General features: G+C 43.7%; 1 protein-coding gene across 3 annotated transcripts in view; it reads left to right on the top strand.

Moving 5' to 3' along the window:
* Positions 1 to 22388, top strand: part of Eif2b3 (eukaryotic translation initiation factor 2B subunit gamma) — a 70631-nt gene that overhangs the window by 40530 nt on the left and 7713 nt on the right. For all 3 annotated transcript variants that reach the window (XM_021160234.3, XM_029476762.2, XM_029476763.2), the window contains 5 exons: positions 1780 to 1869; positions 8111 to 8238; positions 9960 to 10153; positions 12331 to 12408; positions 14528 to 14676. In XM_021160234.3, the coding sequence (XP_021015893.1) occupies positions 1780 to 1869; positions 8111 to 8238; positions 9960 to 10153; positions 12331 to 12408; positions 14528 to 14676 (639 nt within the window). The remainder of the gene's footprint in view (positions 1 to 1779; positions 1870 to 8110; positions 8239 to 9959; positions 10154 to 12330; positions 12409 to 14527; positions 14677 to 22388) is intronic.

The raw sequence follows: 22388 nt of genomic DNA, 5'->3' as shown, positions 1-22388 counted from the left end.
ATTCTCCTGCCACCACTGTAACCTTGCTCCTCTGCTTTCCCCACAGTCTCTGGGCTTTTCAAACTTGTCCTGTATTGTCTTTCCTCCTTCCAGCTATGAGTACATTGTTTATAGAACAAAGCACAAATTCCTTAGGCTCCAGTCACCTATCCATTCTTCCTCCTACCACAACCCTTCCCCACAGCTACAGAGAGCTCCTCTGACTTCCACATTGCTTTATGTTGTTGTTCTAATGGTCATTTGTCCTTTTTGTGTATATGAATGTATGTCTGTGTGTGCATGTGTGTATGTATATATGGGTGCCCCTACAAGGTCAGAACAGGATACTGGATCCTCTGGGACTAGAATTATAGGCAGTGAGTTGTCTGATATGGTGCTAGAAACTAAATTTGGTTGTTCTGGAAGAATAGTACATGCTCTTTTTTGTTTGTTTGTTTGTTTGTTTGTTGTTTTGTTTTTTGAGACAGGGTTTCTCTGTATAGCCCTGGCTGTCCTGGAACTCACTCTGTAGACCAGACTGATCAAAGTGAACATGGGTGACATAGTGAGATAATATCTAAAAGTAAAAACTGCATATAAACAAAATTAATATTAAATAGAGTAGTTACAACAATATACTGTAATAAAAGTTATGTAAGTAAAATCTTTCTCCCAAAATATCCTATTATGCTTGTTATGGTGGCTCATGCCTTTAATCCTAGTACTCGTTAGGGAGAGGCAGGAAAATCTCTATGTGTTCAAGGCCATCCTGGTCTATATAGTGAGTTCCAGTCAAGCCAGGGCAACATAGTGAGACCCATGTCTCAAAACAGAAGAAAATAAACAAAATCCTATTATAACTTTACTTCTTAAAATAAACAACAACTGTATATATAGTGTCTGTGTGTTTTGAGACAGGGTTTCTCTGTGTAGCCCTGGCTGTCTGGAACTTGCTCTGTAGACCAGGCTGGTCTCAAACTCAAAGATACACCTGCCTCTGCCTCCCAATGCTGGCATAAAAGGTGTGCCCTACCACTGCCCAGCTTAAAACAAAACAAAACAAAAAAAAAAAAATTAAGGGCAATGTTTTACTATGTAACTTTGGCTGGCCTGGAAATTACTGGATAGAGCAGGCTGGCCTTGGGCATACAGAGATCACTTGCCACTGCTGAGATTAAGGGCATGAATTACCATGCTTGGCATATCTTAAAGGAAGCACATTATGGCTTCTCTCAGGCATATCCAAATCACTAGGGTCTCTACTCTTGTGTATTGGAGCCACTATGTTATGCTTGAACAAGAGTACTGTGTTGCTAGGACAGAGGGTCTGATAGCTAAGATGGCTAATAGGTGACAGCTGGGCGGGCAGGTAGCATATGAAGTTTGCATAAGCTGAACAAAAGAATGATTCATTGTCTCAGGTGACATGGGACCAGATTTCACCACACGTGTATCTAAAATTTTAATGTATTGATTTCTGGCATTTTCCATTTAATATATCAGACTGTGGGTAACTATAATTGTGGAATATGGAACTGCCATTGAGGCCACACCACTTCTTCATATAGTCCTGAAAATATAGGGCATTTGACATAAATGTGGTAAACTTACATACATGGAAGCAAAAAAATAAAATGAAGAAGTCAAAAAACCAAAATTCTTGGAGCAGAAAAAAGAAAAGGAAAGAAAATTAGTACCTGCCACCCTGGTCTCTCCAGGCTGAGGCGTGGCCCTTACCTGACGACAGACTAACATCCACATTGCCTGGTTATGAGCCTTTCTCTCCTGTCCTTCCTACAGGCACCCTAGGATACATTTCCACACGGGCCTTGTGGATGCCCATCTCTACTGCCTGAAGAAGTACGTTGTGGATTTCTTAATGGAGAATAGGTAAGGAGGAGGAAGGTGGAGTTAAGTCTACTAATTTTGAGCATTCTCTGTCTCAAATTTTTTGGATGTTTTATTGTAAATCTACAGTTTTTAACAAATTATAGTATAGCTGGTCTTAGCTACTTTTTGGGTTCTTCTTTTTCCCACCCTTTATCCCCCATTTTCACCCCCATCACTAGATAGGAGGAAAAGAAGCAGAGAGAGGAGAGGAGAGGAGAGGAGATCCTAGAATCTAATTTATTTCCTCTTCTTTGAGTATGACTACTGGGAAACTGCAAACAGCCTTCCTAAATGACCACCAACACTTCACAACACAATTGCAGAACCTATCCCCAGCTGGCAAAAGTCACGCCTCTGCTAGAGCACAAGGCAAATCAAATCCCTAAACCCGGGATTAAAATGGAAGCACACTCTTATAATATTTCTGTGGTTTTTTTAAAAAAATTGTCAGTACAGTATAGTTTTGTTTGTGGTTGGCTTTACTTTTGCTTCTGTGTATGTGTGTGCGCATGCACGCATGTGACCACAGATGTTCTCAGAAGGCAGAGGCATCAGATCCTCAAGCTGGAATTACAGGGGCTGTGAGCTGCCCGACACTGGTCCTGGAAACACAATCCAGGGTCTGCTTAAGAACAGTGTACTCTCTTAACCGCAGTCATGTCTCCAGCCCTTGGTTTTGTTTTTTTTTGTTTGTTTGTTTTTGGTTTTTCGAGACAGGGTTTCTCTGTATAGCTCTGGCTGTCCTGGAACTCACTCTGTAGACCAGGCGGGCCTCAAACTCAGAAATCCACCTGCCTCTGCCTCCCGAGTGCTGGGATTAAAGGCGTGTGCCACCACGCCCGGCTTTTGGTTTTGTTTTTAAGGCAGGGTCTTACTGTGTAGCCATAGTGCCTGGAACTCTTCAGACCAGACTGGTCTCAACAAGCAAGATCTGCCTGTCTCTGCCTCCTGAGCCACTAAGATTAAAGGTGTGAGTCACCTTGCCTGACCCATAAAGTATACATGTAGTTTTTAACAAACTACCTTGTGATTTAGCCAATAGTCTAAACTTCTTCTATTTTTGTAGTGCTAGGGCCATAACGTAGGGCCTTTTGTGTCCAAAGTACATGCTTTGCCACTGAGTTATACTCTAGCCTGGAGTCTTCTTAGTGTTAGATACCAGTTTATACAAAGATCACAGGTTTTATTTCTGTTTTAGGAAAGAATCACATTATTTATATACTGTTACATTGCTTGCACCAAAGAAACCTACTTATATTTTGGGAATCTGCAAATAATAAGCCAGCAGAATATTTTTTATAGACCCCTAAATAGGCTGGGTGTGGTAGCACATACCTGTAATCCAGAAATTGACAGGTGGAGATTGGAGGAGCAGGAATTCAAGGCCATCCTTGGCTACGTATTGAGTAGAAATACAGCTAGAATCCTAAGAGTAGGTAGGAAAAGATTTAATGTTGCAATAGTTAAGAGGCTACTTTCTCTTGAGGACACTGGATATGTTTCTGCCTTGAACAGTGCTGGTTGATTGGTAAGCAGGCACCACAGCGGCCAAGTTCTCCCAGAGCAGCTTGATCAGCGAATCCGTGAGTTTTGCACAGCAGAGCAGGCCTGTATGTACTATTTAGGAGACTTAGCAAGAAGATCACAAGTTCAAGCCTACCCAGCAAGTTCTGAGATGCCAAAGCTTTTAAATTCAGGCTCCATTTTAGAGAACTTGACCTAAGTTTAAACTTAGGTAGACTAGCAGGCTGGTATCTAGCATTAGTTTCCAACAGAACCTGAGCCTAGCTCTAGTCTCTAGGCTAATCCCCAACAAGAGCAGAGTTTCCAGATTACACCCCCAACAAGACCAGTGTCTCCAGGTTATTCCCCCAACAAACCTGCACCTAATGACCACCAATGCAGAGGGGAGCAGAAGTTAAGTTTATGATATGACTCCCAGCACCAGACAATTATGGTAAAGGCCACAGGAGCTTTCCAATTAGATGCTTGCACACATATTCCCTGCTTGCTGCTTACTGTAAAGCCTTGCCCCATAGACATTCTGGGCTCACACACACACACCAAAACCAACCTGTATGATGGTGGTACATTGGGGGGGGGGGAGCTAGGTTCAATAGAATAAAGACTCTGCTGAATTTCATCATCAGGTCGGCTCCTGTGTGTATTTTGAGAGATCACTAACTTTTCCCTGGCACAACAGTTCAAAGCCACCCTTACCTACTTAGCCTTACAATAATAAGTAAAAATGTACTTTAGAGGTAGGCATTTTCATAGCACAATAAGTCCTGGGTTCAGTCCCCATTAGCAACCCCCTCCAAAAAACAACAGAAAACAAAAACAAAAATAAACCATCTCTGCCTTTAGTTGATGGGCCAGGATATATACAGAAATAAAGGAAGAACTAGGTAGTACACCACGTGCATGCCCAGTACCTCAGAGGCCAGGGAAGAGGGTGTCAAATCCCCTGAGACTAGAGCTACAGGTAGTTTGTTGTAAGCTGCCATCTTGGTGCTGGGAATCAAACCTGGGTCCTCTGGAAGAGTAGCCAACACTTTTTGTTTGTTTGGTTTGTTTGTTTTCTTCAAGACAGGGTTTCACTGTGTAGCCTTGGCTGTGCTGAAATTTGCTTTGTAGACCAGGATGGCTTCAACTCGGACCTTCCTCTGCTTCCCGAGTGCTAGGAATAAAGGTGTGTGCCACAACCTCCTAGCTTGCAACTAATTAAGTGTTCTTAATACTGAACCAACTCTCTATCAGCCCCACAGGTAGATCTCTGTAAATTCAAGGTCATCCTGATCAACCTGACGTTCCAGGTTCCAGTCTAGCCAAGGCTATGTAAGGAAACTCTAGCTCTAGCCAAGAGGAAAAACGGCAGTGCTTCCTTAATACTGTCAACTAGAATTGTAGCTTTTACAAGCTACAATTTTTCCAAGTTGTGCAAGCAGTTTTACAGCAAAACAGCCTTCTCCTGTTTGCAGTAGCTTATTTGTAGCTCATTTTGCTACTGTCAGTTTGCTGTTTGCGCACCTGGCAAATGTGATTGGTGGTAACTGTGACTGCTGGCCAGAACATCTGCAAAAAGGGACTTTCCTCTGCAGTCTACTATAACAAAGAGTGATTCAGGGCCTCAGCCCAAAATGACTCCCCAACACTAAATAAATCTGTTGAAGAGACCCTCATCTTGTTCCCTTCCCCATCTGCCCAATCTCTCAGAGTTGCTAGAACCAAAGTGCGCATTTTTAAAAAAATTAGTAAATTTCAGTATAAAGTGTACTGAGCTGGGTGTGTACGTCATCCTTGCAGTGTGAGCATTTGGGAGGTAGGTGCATGAGGATTGTAAACGCCAGGCCAGCCTAGGCTACGGGGCAGGTGACCAAAAACCCCAAAACAATAATATAGACATGGCCATAAAAATGAGCATGGAGTAATAAGTCCTGAAATGAATACCCAGGAACGGTGGGTACTGTGGAGTGCTACATCCTGTTTGGTTTCCGAGCCTTAAATCACTTTCCTATCATACCCAGCTGGTCAGGTGGTAGTCTTCATTTTAGGCCTAAGGTCAAGCTGTTCCACCATGGTTCACAGTAGCCTTGTACCAGTTCTTGGCACAGCTGTGAGCTGCATGATACGGGAATTAACCTGATATTGAGCCCCAGTAGGGGTGGCTGTGACCTGGCAGTTCAGAACAGCTTCAGATCTTTTCAAACCCCTCACCTGCTGATGGGACTGTGTGCCAAGGCTTGTTTGCTTGCCTGTTGCAGTGACAGTTCTGTCTGATCCATGATGGCCCTAAAGATCCGTCAGCTGTCTGTGCTTTGTCACTTCTTCAAAAAGGACTTGCTTCCCCGGGGGGGGGGGGGGGGGGGGGGGGCTGAGGAATGTTTGCTGTCTGCATTGGTGTGGAGCATTGAAAATGGACTCCTCGAAAATAACCAAAGAGTCGGAGTTGTTTGATTCTTGTATTCATATGGAAATTTTTAATCTCCATCAAAGGATTAAAGAAAAAAGTCCCATTGAAATTCAATACAGGGGCTCGCAGCTTACACAGAAATGTTCAAAGATGTTTGGCTTGATCCTTTAAAAATAACAAGAAACCATGAACTACTAAGCTCCAGGGTGCATGCTTTCCCTTACCCCCTCAGCCTCTGCGTCTGTCCTGCCTTCTTCCTTACAGTGCATGTGTGGTCCTGTGTCAGCGAGCTGAGCTGCTTTGAGCGGGGCCTCTGGTACTAACAGCAACAGTGAGTTATGGTGCTGTTCACGCTCCTCCCTCCTGCCTCATCTCTCAGTTATAGCTGATTAGCCACTTCCACAATCCGTTCCCCTGCCTATTTAACCTGCTTTTTCTCCCTCTCTCTTTCTTCTGCTCGCTCCACTAATAATTCCTTTAAGTAGTAAAAACACCATTTACGGGCTGACGAGATGACTCCACAGTTAAGAGCACAGGCTGCTCTTCTAGAGGACCCAGATGCGATTCCCAGCACCCACATGGCCGCTCACAACTGTCCATAGCTCCAGTTCCAGGGGATCTGGCACCTTCACAGACATATATAGGCAAAAACACCAATACACATAAAATAAAAATAAATAAATCTTTTTTTAAAAAAGAAAGAAATAGCAATTTCCAGAGCATAGACAAGTGTTGACATGTAAAAGATGTGTAACCACACTAGTCCCTCACCCGACTGATTTTATTTTCTTTGTTAAATCAAAATCAAGAGCACACTGGAGGTCAGCAGATACTTGCCACCAAGCCTGCATCCAGTTCCAAGAACCTACATGGTGGAAGAAAAGAACCTACTTCCAAAGGCTGTCCTCCAATTTCCATACACAGTGTGGTATGGGCACACACTCACTATACCAAAACTCAAGTCCTTTCCCTTTTTAAATATTCGTTAGGCCCAACCTAACCTCTTGTTCTTTTTTAAAAAAGCAAAAACAAAAAACATGTATTTAGAGTGTGTGTTTATGTGTGCATATGTGTGTGTACCTTCTTTTGGCATACATACTCTGGTATGTGTACAGACAACTTGTAGGAGTTGATTTTCTCTATTTCGTGGGTTCTGGGATAGAATCCAGGCAGGCAGTGAACCATCTCTGCAGCCCCCGACATCCTATGTTGATACCATCAAAAGGAAGCCTATGTCCTGGGAACCACAAAAGGAAAATGAAGAAGCTGTCTAGAGCATGGCCAGTTACTCATTGCTCCTCTCTAGAATCATTCTGCATATTTGTCAGTCTCGATCTTAGCCTTTATGTCAGTCTAAGCTGGTATAGTTATATTAAAGTAAGTTAAGTTAACTTTGTGCAGATTCTTAACCAACAGAAAGTACAACTGTTACAGTATACAGAAGCCCACTTTTCCCAGTGGATAAGAGTATAGGGTTTGTGCAGGAATTCTAAATTTCCAGAGAGGCTAGGCTTGGTGGTCTGTGTCTTTAATTCCTGTACTTAGAAAGCTGAGGCAGGAGGACTGGCCACTATTCTCACTCCCTCTTCTGGCTTCCAGACACACATGCAGATAAAACACCTATACACATAAAATAAAGTAAAATTTAAAAGAAGTGTTTTAAGCTAGGTGCAGAAATATATGTCTGTGATCTCAGTAATGGGAAAACAGAAACAGATGTCTTTCAGAAGTTTACTGGCCATTGAGCCTATCTAAATCAGCAGACTTTAGGTTTAATGATAGACTGTCTCTCAAAAAGGTGGAGCCTGGTAGTAGTGGTTGTACACACCATTAATCCCAACACTCAGGAGGCAGAGGCAGGCCGATCTTTGTGAGTTCAAGGCCAGCCTTGTCTACAGAGTGAGTTCCAGGACTACACAGAGAAATCCTGTCTCAAGGAAAAAAAAAAGTAAAGTGGAAAGTGATAGAGGAATATACTTGATATCAACCCCTGGCCATAGACACAGTGCACACAAACACAGAATAGTCTATTTTCTTATGGATTGTTGCCAATGAAGAATTAAGGCACCATGTTATATACTATATGCATACGTGTATAAATATGTGCATACATAGAGACATCCCATATAGCTAAGAGTTTGTGGGAGACTATTTTCTGACTTGACCAAGAGGAGGAATTCACATATTCTTCCCATTCTGAGTCTTAACTGATAAGAAAATCTAGGGTTTTTTGTTTTGTTTTGTTTTTGCTTTTTCTTGAGTGCAAATAATTTCTAACCCAAGAGGATTCAGTGAGGTTTCTCATATTTGACCACTCTTTCTTTCTAGGTCAATCACTTCTATCCGAAGCGAACTGATTCCATACCTAGTAAGAAAACAGTTTTCCTCAGCTTCCTCACAGCAAAGGCAGGAAGACAAAGAAGAGGATTTAAAGAAAAAGGAGCTGAAGTCTTTAGGTGGGTGTTTGGGTTGATTCAGTAAGACAGGCAGAGACCGGAGGACCTTTAGAGAGCATGACACCTCAAGATGCTCCCTTAAGACCGACAATGCTTCTCTCGTTTACAGGGGAAAAGAGGCCAGCTGGCCTTACTCCCTGAACTCTGGATGCCCTTATTGGGCAGAGTCAGTCCGTGTACTATCAGGGACAGGCTGATCAAGCATATGACCCATTATTTAGTCAACAACCTATGTGATTAGTTCCTCAGTAGACCATTAGGTCTTCAAATTCTCCTTATCACATCTCAGTTTCCTGGTTCTTCAGGTGTCAGCAGACCTACCATCTTCTGTCCATGAATGGAAGATGGTGAAGTATACAATTACAACCAGAGGCCAGCCAGACTGTCTCCATTACAGGATCTGGAGATGAAATCTGTCTTATTTGCCCTCAAATCCCTTTATTCCTGCCCCAGTCCTAGGCTGTTACATGGTCTTATCAACAATGTGCACGCAGAGATGCTGTGGCATGATGGCCGCAGTCACAGCCTCAGCAGCACAGCTCTGGCTCTGACAGCTGCCTCTGGTTAACATCAGCTCTGTGACCTCAGTCTTCAGTCATCTTACCGTAAAACAAAAGGCCTTTAAGATTTGTTGTGAGGGCTGGTGAGATGGCTCAGTGGGTAAGAGCACCCGACTGCTCTTCCAAAGGCCCAGAGTTCAAATCCCAGCAACCACATGGTGGCTCACAACCATCCGTAACGAGATCTGGCGCCCTCTTCTGGAGTGTCTGAAGACAGCTACAGTGTACTTACATATAATAAATAAATAAATCTTTTAAAAAAAAAAAAAAGATTTGTTGTGAGCTGGGCAGTGGTGGCACACACCTTTAATCCCAGCACTTGGGAGGCTGAGGCAGGTGGATATCTGAGTTCGAGGCCAGCCTGGTCTACAAAGTTAGTTCCAGGACAGCCAGGGCTGCACAGAGAAACCCTGTCTTGAAAAACCAAAAAAAGAAAAAGAAAAAAAAAAGATTTGTTGTGAAGGTTGAAGTAGAGTAGTTGTTGTGGCTCCAAACGGTATAGTCTGTCATAACTCAGCACCCTGATGTTGTAATAGAGACTAGCTGGACACTAAAGCTGCATACATGCTGCGTCCTCTCATGATTTACAGGGGCCATCATTTTCTTTTTCTTAGTAATGATTGACTGTTGCTTTTAGGATTTTGCTTTGTTTGGGTGTTTTGATTTGTTGTTGTTGTTGTTGTTGTTGTTGTCGTTTGAGACAAGGTTTCACTATGTAACCTTGGCTAGCCCGAATTCTTAGAGATCCACCTGCCTCTGGCTCCTGAGTGCTAGGATTAATGGGCACCACCATGCCCAGTCAATCTTGATTTTAGAACCTTTTCTCAAGCATTAGTATAATACTTAAAATATTTTTAAGATGCTTACACTTCAAGCATATAAGAAAATACATTGTCTTTAAAATTGATTTAGTCTTCTCAGTTGTAATGAGGTTTCTCCAGGGTCCAAAGCTTATTGATGAGTTTCAAGGGAAGAAATATTAGCTATACCTGCCTCTAAAATTTAACTGTGTCTCAGCCAGGAGTCAGAGGAAAGACTCCATGAGTTTCAGGCTGTTCAGCACTATGTATGGAGACCCTGTCTAAACACAAGCAAAACCTAATTCAATCTGTGTCTCATGTACAACTTTCCCTTTATTTACTCCGGATGTTTGCTCTGAAGATATTTACAGTTTTATAACAAAAGACAACACTCTGACCTTGGCTCCCTATGATGCCTGCTGGAATGCCTTTCGAGGAGGAGACAAGTGGGAAGATTTGTCTAGATCACAGGTCCGCTGCTATGTCCACATCATGAAAGAAGGTCTTTGCTCTCGAGTAAGCACACTGGGACTCTACATGGAAGCCAACAGACAGGTAAGAAGGCGGGCCCAAGGACTTCCTGCCCTAGCCAGACCAGCTTTTTGTCTTATGCCTTCATTAGGGAAATGGTTAACATTCACAGTCTACACTTCTGAAGCTGAGCGAGACTTGGAATGTCAGGGAAGACTTCAAAGACAGGAACCCAGTGGGTTCAAGGAAAGGCTAGCTCTCCAATAAGATTAGCTTCTGAGTTGTGGATGCAGCAACTCTCCTGTTTGGTTCAGGGTAAATATTTGTGTAACAACTACTTCCTAAGTAAGCAGATAAAGCCAGACATGATTGCATATACCTGTAACCCCAGCTCTCAGGAGGTTGAGACATGCAGAGTGGAAGCTAGTCTGGGCATGGTGGCTCACACCTGGGAGCCTAGGATTTGGGAGGCAGAAGCAGGAGAATTTGTGTTGAAGGCCTGCTTGGGTAGCATAGCAAGATCTGTCTCAGGGAAAAAAGAATAAAACAGATAAATATTGTCTAACCATGTAGTTTGGTTAAGTAAGACACAGAGGAAGCTTCCTCAAGAAAGCAAGAATATATTAGGAAATATAGGCCCATTTGGTAGCACACAGGAATCCCTGGGATCAGTTCCCAGTACTGCACAAACTGGGTGTCTTGCCTGTAATCCTAGCATCAGGACAGAGAGGTAAAAGGATTAGAATTTCAAGGTCATATTGCCTACTTACTGGGTTCAGAACCAAACTGGGCTAGTGAAATCCCTGTGGGGATTTCTTGCTTGTTTTATTATTTGTTGTTTAAGGAAAACTGAATTTTAAAAAGACACAAAAGTGGGGCTGGAGAGATGGCTCAGTGGTTAAGAGCACAGACTATTCTTCCAAGGTCCTGAGTTCAATTCCCAGCAACCACATGGTGGCTCACAACCATCTGTAATGGGATCTGATGCCCTCTTCTGCTGTGTCTGAAGACAAATACAGTGTACTCATATGCATAAAATAAATAAATTTTTTAAAAAGGACAAAAAAAGAATGGGAAGAATGGAGAGAGGAAGGGAGAATTGAGAAGTGACCAGATGACCCAAGGAAGGAGTCTCTAGGGGAGAACTATGAGGAATACACAGTAGTGAGGAATCTTGCTTCTCAAAAATAAGCCAGGCCTCACTGAAGGCACAGGCAGAGAAGGCTGAGGGTGTGGAGGGTGCTTCACAGTCAGGAGTGAGTGCAGGAAAGAGGAATAATGAGACCAGTAAATGAAAATAGGCTGAAGTGAAGCATTGAGAATAAGAAAAGAGAGTTTGAATGAGGTTTTAAAAAAGATTAGCTGCTGGCATTGTTGCTGGTAGAATTTTGATAACTTACTGGAAGGTAAATAATAAGAGACTCATACTAAATGATGGGTATACCTGAGGTTCTGACCTTAAGCTACATTCAATGTGGATCACTTATAAATCCAAGGAAATCCCAAACCAAAGAGCTATAAGAAAACAGTGTGCCCACATTTACTCAGAACCAGCTTTTCTCAGGATGATCTGGAAGCAAGGGTTATAAATAGGCTGAGGCTGGGAAAGCATCCTCTAATGCTAGGACTGCACAGCAGATAGATCCACAGGACCTTGGCTGCATGCTGTAGGGAAAGACTCACTGCTGAGCTTGGAGGGTAGTCTCCGAGGGCCACTGTTAGCAGTGCCGCAAGGCCTCGCCAGCAAGCACAGGCATCATATACGGTGATTGCACAACTGAGCAGGTTTGTAATGCTGAAATCACAGATGTTCTCTCGTCCTTCCAAATAGTTTAAAGTCCAAATCCCTCTATACCTTCAATCTGCTTTTCAGTTTTCATCCTTAAACAGGAATAGTGTAAACTTTTTCTCATTTTCTCTGGAAGGACATGGACTCTTTCTCTGGCTCAGTCCTTATTGTAAATTCCTCTTACATTGCTCCTCTCCTCACATGGTACATGGCCACAGTAGTCCAGGAGGCAAGCAGAGGAACCCGGAATGATTCTGAGCATGACTCTTAGTAGTCCATGCCCCGTTTGACCTTCTTTCCCACGAAATGTTAGGAGAATATCTAGGCCTTAGGCAGACTTAGAAGTCCCATCCTGGGGACTGTGGCTGATTCAGCCATGGCTAAAAGCCCTGTCCCTGACTGGGTGTTGAACTCTACCTAAAGTTTTTTTAGATGTTCTCCTGTCTTTACTGACCAAACTTCTTTCCTCAAGGTCCCCAAATTGCTATCTGTTCTTTGTCCGGAGGAATCAATGATCCATCCATCAGCCCAGATTGTCAACAAACACCTGGTAAGTGCTGGCGTAAGCAGGACAGGATGAGACCTGAGAACACTGGGACTTGCTGACGATTAGATTGCAGCCCCTTAGCCCTAGACCTGTGGCACAAAGGAAATCCCATGTCCATCTTGGTTCTAGTAGTAGAGTCTCACTCAAGCAGACTTCCTCAGGCTGGCAAGATGCCTCAGTAGATGTTATATGCTGCTAAGTCTGGAAACTTGAATTCAGCCCCTGGAACTCTCACTGTGGAAGAAGAGAAATGACTCTTAACAAGTTGTTCTCTGACTTCTACATGTGTATCATGGCATGTGCACACGCATCTACACACACACACACAGTATAAAAGAAGTCTTAGCAGATGTGGTGGCACAGCTGTAATCTCAGCATTGAAGCAGCTGAGCCAAGAAGATCACAAATTCAAAACCTAGCAGAGCTCCCTGGCCATGTGCATTGCTACCCTGGGAAAGAATAAGACCTTGTCTCAAAATAGTAAAAATCAAGGCTGGGGTTCTCGCTTAGTGGTAGAGCTCAGCATCGATAACTCTCAGGGTTCAGTCTCCAGTATTGCACAAGAATAAAGACTTTGCGGGGGGAGGGCATAGGGGGCTTTAGGGATAGCATTTGAAATATAAATGAAGAAAATATCTAATAAAAAAAAATATGTCGGGCTTCCAATGGAGGAGCTAGAGAAAATACCCAAGGAGCTAAAGGGATCTGCAACCCTATAGGTGGAACAACATTATGAAATAACCAGTACCCCAGAGCTCTTAACTCTAGCTGCATATGTATCAAAAGATGGCCTAGTCGGCCATCACTGGAAAGAGAGGCCCATTGGACTTGCAAACTCTCTATGCCCCAGTACAGGGGAACGCCAGGGCCAAAAAGTGGGAGTGGGTGGGTAGGGGGGAGGGTATGGGGGACTTTTGGGATAGCATTGGAAATGTAAATGAGGAAAATACCTAATTTAAAAAAAAATAATAATAAAAGCAACTAAGAAAAATCTTTAAAAAAAAATGTCAAGATAAAAAAAAATGAAAACTTCCTGAACCTAGATGAAGTGGCACACTCGGCAGCCATGACATTCAGGAGGCTAAAGTAAAAGGACTGTGAGTTCTAAGGTAGCCTGAGATACGTAGCAAGAAGGAGACACACTTAGGGTTTCATAGTAAGAACTTGTCTCCAAAAGCAATAAAAAGGAGGAAAGAGCTGCCACATGCTTTAATCCCAGAACTCAGTAGACAAAGACATGGAGCTCTGTGAGTTTGAGGCCAGCCTGGTCTGCGTAGCAAGTTCCAAGCTGTCCAGAGCTACATAGTGAGATCCTGTCCTCTCTGTCCCCCTTCCCCCACAAAAGAAAAAAGAAAAGAGGAAGAAGAGGAAGAGACTTCCTGGGGCCCAGCATGGCATTACATGCCTATAATTGAAGCAGTAGGACCTGAGACAGGAGGATTGCAAGTTCCAAGCTAGCCTGGGCTACATAGTAAGACCTGTCTCAGAGTAAAAAGAGGATAAAGATTTCCAGGGCAAGTAATGACCCTACAACCAGGAGTCCATGCTCAGGGCGGGAGCTTTCACTCCGCTCCTCTTACTTTCCAGTCTGAGCACTCTGTTCAGGAGAGTGCATCTAAAGGGTGTCATGATAGTATAACTTATGTTTGTCTGGTTGGTTGGCTGGAGCCAGAGTCTCACAACGTAGCTCTGTGTCCTGGAAGTAACTACTAAACCCGGTTGGCTTCAAACTCAGAGAGATCAGCCTGCCTCTGCCTCCCAAGTGCTGAGGTTAAAGGTGTGTGCCACCACGCCTGGCTTAAACATGTAATCAGCCAGTCGGAGACCAAGGCAGGAGGATAATTTGGAGGCCAACCTGGGCTAAGTATACAAAATGTGAGTACACACATATGTTGATTTGTGTGATTTTTTTTTTTCTTGTCAGAGGAGGGCTCACACTTCAGTGTTAATTGGAGCTGGTATTAGGAAAGCTGTTTGATCCACTGGGTCTTGAGACATACTGCTAATCACCCACCCTAAGTTATTTCTATAGGAAGATTCCATTAGATACCAGCTCAAAGAATGGGGGTTGATTTCTAGTTGGTTGAGATGGATGGACAGGGTTTCTGTTTGCCTTCTGCAGATTGGAGTTGATAGCCTCATCGGGCCAGATACACAAATTGGAGAGAAGTCATCTATTAAGCGCTCTGTCATTGGCTCATCCTGTGTCATACGAGACAGAACGTCTATTACCAATTGCCTCCTCATGAACTCTGTCACCGTGGAAGAAGGGTATGTCTCCCTCTGTGCCTTTTTGAGCAAGGCTTCTGGTAGCCCTAGGAGCCTTATCAGTCCTACCCAGCAGAGTTTGCTTTGGGACAGGAAGGAAGGGAAGGGAAGGAAGAAGCTTGGTGCCTTTGGAGTTTGATTTTTTTCCTCCACAGTGACATGAACTCAGAATATCACTTCTACCCTCCCACACCAGAACACAGTGCTCCTGTGAGAAACTGCTGAGAACTCTTCCTTAGGGTCCAACAGTAGTGAGCCCTTCCCAGTGCTGCAATGACATTGTGACAATGCCTAAGTGTCATTTTCCCCTGTGAATGTCCCAGAGCTGCCTTGAGGCAGAGGCACAGGAGGAGTGGACATACTGTGCTTTGAGGGCAAGCGACTCTATACATTTTAACTTTAACCCAGGCTGGCCTAGAACTTGCTATGTAACCCAGTCTGGCCTCCTACCCATAAGCCCTCTGCTTCAGACCCTGAGTGCTGCGAAGGTATGTACACAGTACCATCCCCGACAGAGTACTCGCAGGCATACCAAACTTTTGACATCATGATACACCATTGTCATCTACAAAGTTCACACTCAAAGACTACACAGCTGGGGCTTAGGCGATGACTCATAGGTAAGAACACTTGCTACACAGGCATGAGGAACTGAGTCTGAATCCTCAACACACACAAAAGCCAGGCGTGGCCACATGTGCCTTTAACTGCAGTATTGGAATGGAGAGACTGATGGATCCTGAGCACGCCGTGAAACAGTGCTTCAGGGTCAGTAAAACAGCTTGTTTCAAGGGAATAAGGCTGAGCGTGATAGAACAGAACAGCCCCATAATCTCCAATGCTTCCAACTCTATTCAAAGTCCAAAGCTGGGGCCTGGAGAAATGGCCCTGCGGTTGAGAATAATTACAGCCCTCACAGAGGACCCAAGTGTGGTTCCCAGTATGTACATCTAGCAATTCACAATTGCCCATAACTCCAGCTTAGAGGCTCTAGTACCCCTCTCTGTCTCTGCAGCTACACACACATATATGTACACACAAACATCACATATATAAAAAAATAAAACTTAAAAGTAAAAGTACAAAGTCCATGATGGGGAATATAGTTATTGAGTGCTATTGTCTAGCATATATGTGCAAGGCCTTGGGTTTAATTCTGAGGATCAGGAATTCAAGATCATCTTCAGCTACACAGGGATTCAAGGCCAGCCAGGAATGCATGAGACTGCCTCAAAACAACGAAAAAAACATTTGCTGAAACTGGATTTAAAACCAATAAAAGCACGGTTCCTCAGTAGCACAGTAGGCCCTCCTGTACCCAGGACTTCAGGAGCCAGAGGGAATAGGATTTCAAATTTAAGGCTAGCATGGGTTACAAGTTTAAGGTCAACATAAGGTACACAGCAAGTCCTTGTCTCAAAATAAAATAAAAAGAGCCAAACATATTGTCCTATACTTTTAATCCCAGCACTTGGCAGGTGGGTCTCTGAGTTAGAGAGCAGCCTGATCTATCCAGTGAATTCCAGGACAGCCAGGTCTATGTAGGAAGACCCTGTCTCCAAGAAGAAAAAGAAAAAGGAAGCATAAGAGATTGGTGTGTAGCCCTGGCTGGCCTAAAACTCACCACTACACTATGCTGGCCCTGAACTCACACAGATCACCTGCTTTTCCCTCTCTCGGATCAATGGTGTGTGCCGTGCCCAGTAAGGCAGAGTTTCTCCATGTAGCCCTGGCTATCCTGGAATTTCCTTTGTAAGTCTGGATGGCCTCAGACTCAAAAGATCCACATGCCCCTGCCTCCCTAGTGCTGGGATTAAGGTTTCCAACTGCCAAAACAATTTTTTAAATCACTGGGCTGGCTCAGTATAGTAGCAGATTCTCAGCATTTGAGAGACAGAGGCAGGAGGATCCATATCTAGAGGCCAACCTGAGCTACACTGTGTCCAAAGAATAAGAGCAAAAGATTTGTGTGTGTGTGTGTGTGTGTGTGTGTGTGTTGGGGGGGGGGAGATATAACTCCCATTGGGCTGAATTTGTGGAGGGAGTTCAGTTGAATGTTTGTGAAATGGGACCAGCTATCCTTGAAGTCCTGGGTTCAGCAATCCTTCAACTGCCCCAGTAGTCCTGTACTACCACACCACACTCGTAACAAGTCACTGGAGAAAACCGTCTGTTCCAGTTCAGACAGTGACTAACTGGACTGGGAATCTCAGTAAAGCAGAACTTCAGAGCAGGAGGACCCAAGTCTGTTCTCCAGAGCCTGCATTAGAATAGAGGGAGAGCTGGCGAGACTGCCTGGCACTTAGGAACACTGGCTACTCTTCCAGAGGACCCCAGTTTGAATCCTAGCACCCATACGACAGTGAGGCTGGTGAATCTCTGGAATTTAAGACCAGCTAAGGTTACATTACATAGTAAGTCCCTGTCTCAAAGAGAAAAAAAAAGGAACACATACATACACTTCCTTCGGAGGCTGAGGCAGAAGAATTATTGAGTTCAGACCCAGTCCAACTAAAAGGAAGGTCCTGTTTCAAAAAAAAAAAAAAAACAAACAAAAAACAAAAAAACCTATAACTGGACCACACAGGACTAATGACCTGGAAGGAAAGCCATTAGAGATTACCCAATCCTGCAAATTAGCATCTGGTGATAAGATCGGATATCTTGAATCCCGTATGAACCTTTCCCCGTTATTTTGGGGTCACTTAGTTTTAGTTATTTATGATAAACTTGAAAATGGTAATTAAAATATAGATGTGAGAATTTTGATTGTCTTTTTGTTATTATGTCTGGACTGAATGTTTAAGTCTGTTTAAAAGGAACTTTCTCATTTTCATGGTGTGCTTGTTTCTGGCAGCAGTTATGGGCTGCAAAGACCTTGTGACCAGTGGGTTGGACAGAGAAATGCTGTGGGACCACCTGGGAAAGGTGGAGGCGAGACTGTTCTGAGAAAGCTCCTGCCTAGCTTCCTCATTTTCTGCTACTTTCTATGACAGCTAATGTTCAGGAATCAAACGTCTAGTTAGGGGCTAGAGAGAAGATAGAGTAGGTCAGTACTAGTTGTGCAAGCTTGCAGACCTAGGTTCAAGTCCTCAGAACTCATGTAAAGAAGATATAATAGCCCATGTCTGTCTGTAATGCAGTGCTCCTTCAGCAAGAGTCAATGAAGAGACCAAAATCCTCAGAAACTCATAAGGCCAGCCAGCTTGGCACCAGCAAAGAACTACAGAAGACCCTGTCTAGAAGACAGATGACAAGGACTGACATCCATGCTGTCCTCTGACGTCTACACAAACATTCCCACACTCATGCACATAAATGTACACACAAACACATTAGAGGGGCTAGGTAAAGGGGACTGGAGAAATGGCACATAGGCAGACACACACACTAAATAAATGATGGATGGGTGAGTGGGTGGGTGGATACATACATACACACACACTAATAAATAAATATATAATAGTTGTTTTAAAAATCTAGTCAAACCTCATTGTCCGGCGTAGAGAGATGGCTCAGCCAGTTAAAAACACTGGCTGCTTTTCCAAAGGTCCTGAGTTCAGTTCCCAGCAACTTTCTTTTGTTTGCATGTGTTTTTTGTTTTGGAACCTGGTCTCCTGTAGCCCAGACTGACCTGGAAGAGCAGCATCTGTGTTTAGTTGCTGAGCCATCTCTAACCTGTTTTGTTGCTGCTCTTTAATGATGTGTATAGCAAAGGTGACCTCTGAGTCCAGTAGAGAGTGACTGATCCCTGGAGCTGGAATTTCAGGTGCTTGTGAACTGCCCAGTTTAGATGTTGGAAACCTAACTGAGGCCATCTATAATAGTAATATAAGCTCTTAACCTCTGAGTCATCTCTCCAGCCCCTTGTTTTCTCTTCACTTTTTATATTAAGACAGTCTGGCTAAGTTGCCTGAGCTGGTCTTGACTAGCTCTGCAGCCCAAACAGGTCTTAAATTTGATCTTTTAAAAAGATCTTCCTTCTTAAGCCTCCCACAGAGCTGGAATTACTGGTTTGTACTGCCAGGCCCAGCTTCTAGTCCCCTTTTTTCAGGTCATTCCAAACTCTTTAATATTGCATTGATTGGTTGGTTGGATATAGACAGTTTCCCTATATAGCCCAAGCTGACCTAGATTTCATTTTGTAGCTAGCTATAGATGACCTCGAACTTCTGATTCTCCTGCCTTCATCTCCCAAGTTCTGGAATTGCAGGTATAAGACACCATATTCAGTTTAAAGTGAACCTTCTCAAAATTAAGTGTGTGATGCACAACCTGCCTGCATCTATAATATCTTGGGAGCCTATGCTTGTTTGGCTCTTTCAAAACCATTGCAGTGCTGGGCAAGAAGCTGAGTGGTAAAATATCCCCCAGTATGTGTAACAGCCTCGGTTCAATCTGTTATCAGAAGGAGAAGAGAAAAGCTTCCCTTAAAAAAAGGATGAAGCCAATAGTGATGACACACACTTGTAATCCCAGCACTTGGGAGTCAGATGCAGGCGGAACTCGAAGTGAATTCCAGGATAACCAGGGAGGGCTACAAGGGGGGAAAAAAAAACAGTGGGATATGCCTATGCTACCCTGGTTTATGTGATGTCAGGGATCAAATCCAAGACACTATGCAGACTGAATCTCCTGCCTCATACCCAGGATCCATGTCAAGCAGCCCGCCCACTTGTAACACCAGTTGCAGGGACTATGACACCCTCTTCTGGCCTCATCAAGAACCTCCTCACTTGTGTGTAGACACACACACATACACATAAATAAAAATAAGATCCATCTTTTAGAGTGAAAAGGCTAGTCAAGGCAGAGCGCACCTAAAATTCCAGCTGGGGAGATGGAGACAGAAGGAATCCCTGGGACTTGTGACTGACTAGTTTGACAAAGTCAATAAGCTACAGGTTCAAATAGAAAGCCTGTCTCCTAAGATGAGGAGCTAGCTAGTAAGATGGCTCAGCAGGTAGAGGTGCTTGCTGCCAAGCTTGGCAACCTGAGTTTGATCCCCGAAACAACATGGTAAAAGCAGAGAGCCAATTCCTCTAACCTATACACACCCACTATGGCACATGCACAGGCAATAAATAAATATATAATAATAAGGTAGGGAATAATTGAAGAAGACACCTGAAGTAAACCACTGGCCTCCAAAAATGCGTGCTCAGGAGTGCACGCACACATTCACACAAATATACACACACTGTGCATGCACACGTGTACACACAAGTATGTGTTCTTTTCCTCCCTAGAATGACCTAATACAGAAACTGGATCTAGTGCCCAGCCAGTTCTTTCCTCCTTCATAGGTAGTCAGTGGGAAAAGTTTTTTTCTGAGAACTGTCAACTTAAGAGAGGTTGATGCAATCCTACCTCTCTACCGCCTATAGCATAAGCAGGTAAATACATGTACTTCTGATAAAATCTCCAATTTCCGGGCTGAAGCTACAGTTCAGTGGTAGAGCTTATGCATAACATTTGTAGGTTAGTCGTGGTAGTTCACATCTGTGATCTCACCGTTCAAGAGGCAGAGGCAAGAGGATTGCCTCAAGTATAAAGCCAGCCTGGGGTACAGGGCGAGCTCAAGGCCAGCCTGCGCTACAGAAAGAAAGGGAGGAAAGGAAGGAAGGAAGGAAGTCAGCCTGCTTCTCCTAGTCATATCTACAGTCTCTACACTGATCATCAGTGTACCTCACAACACATTACACATAAACTCGATAAGGTAATCAATAAAGGCAGCTCCTGAAGACCCACCCTAGTTAAAACTGCTAGACAAAAGGAAAAGCAGGCCTTGGGTTGCTGTGGAAATATGATCTCAGTCATCCCAGCTACTTCTAACAGCGACCGTTCCCATCCATTTCCAGATTCCAATAGAGCCACTTAGTAGTCTTTGATTATGTCTTTGTCAACAAAAGAAACAGTTCTCGCCTCAAAGGAATAAGATATGGTTTATTCTGGAGCCAAATATGAGTGGCCATGGCCCTGGAACATAGATTAGGTCTCCCCAAATAAACTCATTACAATAAGGTTTCAATTTTGTGAACTTTCTTTAGTAACAGAACAAAGAAAGGCATGAATCAAAACACTGTTCTGATGTGTTAGTGGGCTGCATTGGGCAGGCAGGTTACAGCAAGCCCCATAGAACTATGCTCTGCCTGACAGCACCCTCAGTCTTTACTGGGAACTCGGGCTTCTTAAGTTAATGCATTCCAAAGGTTTTTATCTGTTAGTCACAGGATGTTAGGTTCAACATGGTGGTGGGCAAAAACTAAAGATAGCTCTAAATAACTTGTAATTAGGCTCTGGACCTACAACGCTCCAACCTTTCCACATCACTGAAATCATAACCAGTCAACCTTCGCAGACACAGCTTCTTTCCAGGAATCCTCAGTCACGGCTTCTTGTCTCCTGGGTGTTTCTTGTTTGTTTGTTTGTTTGTTTTTCCAGACAGGGTTTTTCTGTGTAGCCCTGGCTGTACTGGAACTCACTCTGTAGACCAGGCTGGCCTCGAACTCAGAAATCCGCCTGCCTCTGTCTCCCAAGTGCTGGGATTAAAGGTGTGCACCACCACTGCCTGGCTTCCCTGGATGTTTCTTGTCTACCCACTGTCTGGTTGTCTCTTTACGTGCTGACTGACTGTCTGCCCACTGGCTAGCTGACTGCTCACTGGCTGTTCTCTGCACATAGCTTTCCACCTTTTGCCTGACTCTAGAGCATGCTCTTAGGATCTTAACAACTGGTAGGAAGCTACTACCTTCAGATATAAGATGTTGCTTTAGCTAATTGGAAACCTGCTCTGTCTCTGGAACCCATTCTGTACCTTCCTTTTTACCTCTGTAGGGGATTTTCCTCAAGAATCTGGAGCTGCCGTAACTGCTGACTGTAACGCTTTGCAATTTGGACAAGTTGCAAAGTTCTGGATTGTACCTTGTGGAACACCCACAGAATGTATCCTGAGACTGCCAAAAAGCAAACTAATACTTGTCCCAATCGTACCACCCACAGAGACACTTCAGCTTCTAGAAGAATAGGCTTTAACCTTCCCTAGGGATGGAGATGGCATAGATAGCCTGTCTCCTGATTTACTCTGGTCTGCAGTGAAACGTCTGCGTGCAGAGAAGGTGCCTGGTGCTTTGGGTGCCTTCCATGCTCACAATGATTTGTCTGTAGACTGCTCTGAATTTTAATACCAGGTCAAAATCCAATCATCTTATGTGGATGAGCTGCACCTCCAGGCTTCTGGGTTGTACCAGGGACTGGCAATTCTTTAACAGAGTCCTGCCCAACATCTTGCCTGTGGCATCAGCAAATCCTTATGGGTGTGGGCCATACTCCTTGAAAGTTCAACCTCATATGAATTTATGAATAAGGCAGCTTTAGTAATCTTGATAACATTGGGCATAATGGCCCACACCTTTAATCCCAGTACCCAGAAGACATAGGCATGAGGATGCAAGTGTTCAAGGCCAGCCTGGTCTACAAAGTCAGTTCCAAGACATCCAAAAGCCCTGTTTAAGAAAAAATAACAACAACCAAAAACACAATGTGGATTCTAGTATAGGACAAAACTGGATTTAAATATGTTATTTACCTGTTAGATGTTTTGGAATAAATGGTCTAAATTCTCTAAATCTGATATTTTATCTGTAAAATGTGGGTGCAATTTTTAGCTGCATCAGATAAAAATGGTATTCAGAGAATCACCTAGAAAATTTTTC

The sequence above is a fragment of the Mus caroli genome, unplaced genomic scaffold (genome assembly GCF_978045245.1).
Source record: "Mus caroli unplaced genomic scaffold, Mus_caroli_1 scaffold_6, whole genome shotgun sequence".
Lineage (NCBI taxonomy): Eukaryota > Metazoa > Chordata > Mammalia > Rodentia > Muridae > Mus > Mus caroli.
The sequence above is the reverse complement of the archived record's forward strand: the minus strand, read 5'-3'. Positions and strand labels throughout refer to the sequence as shown.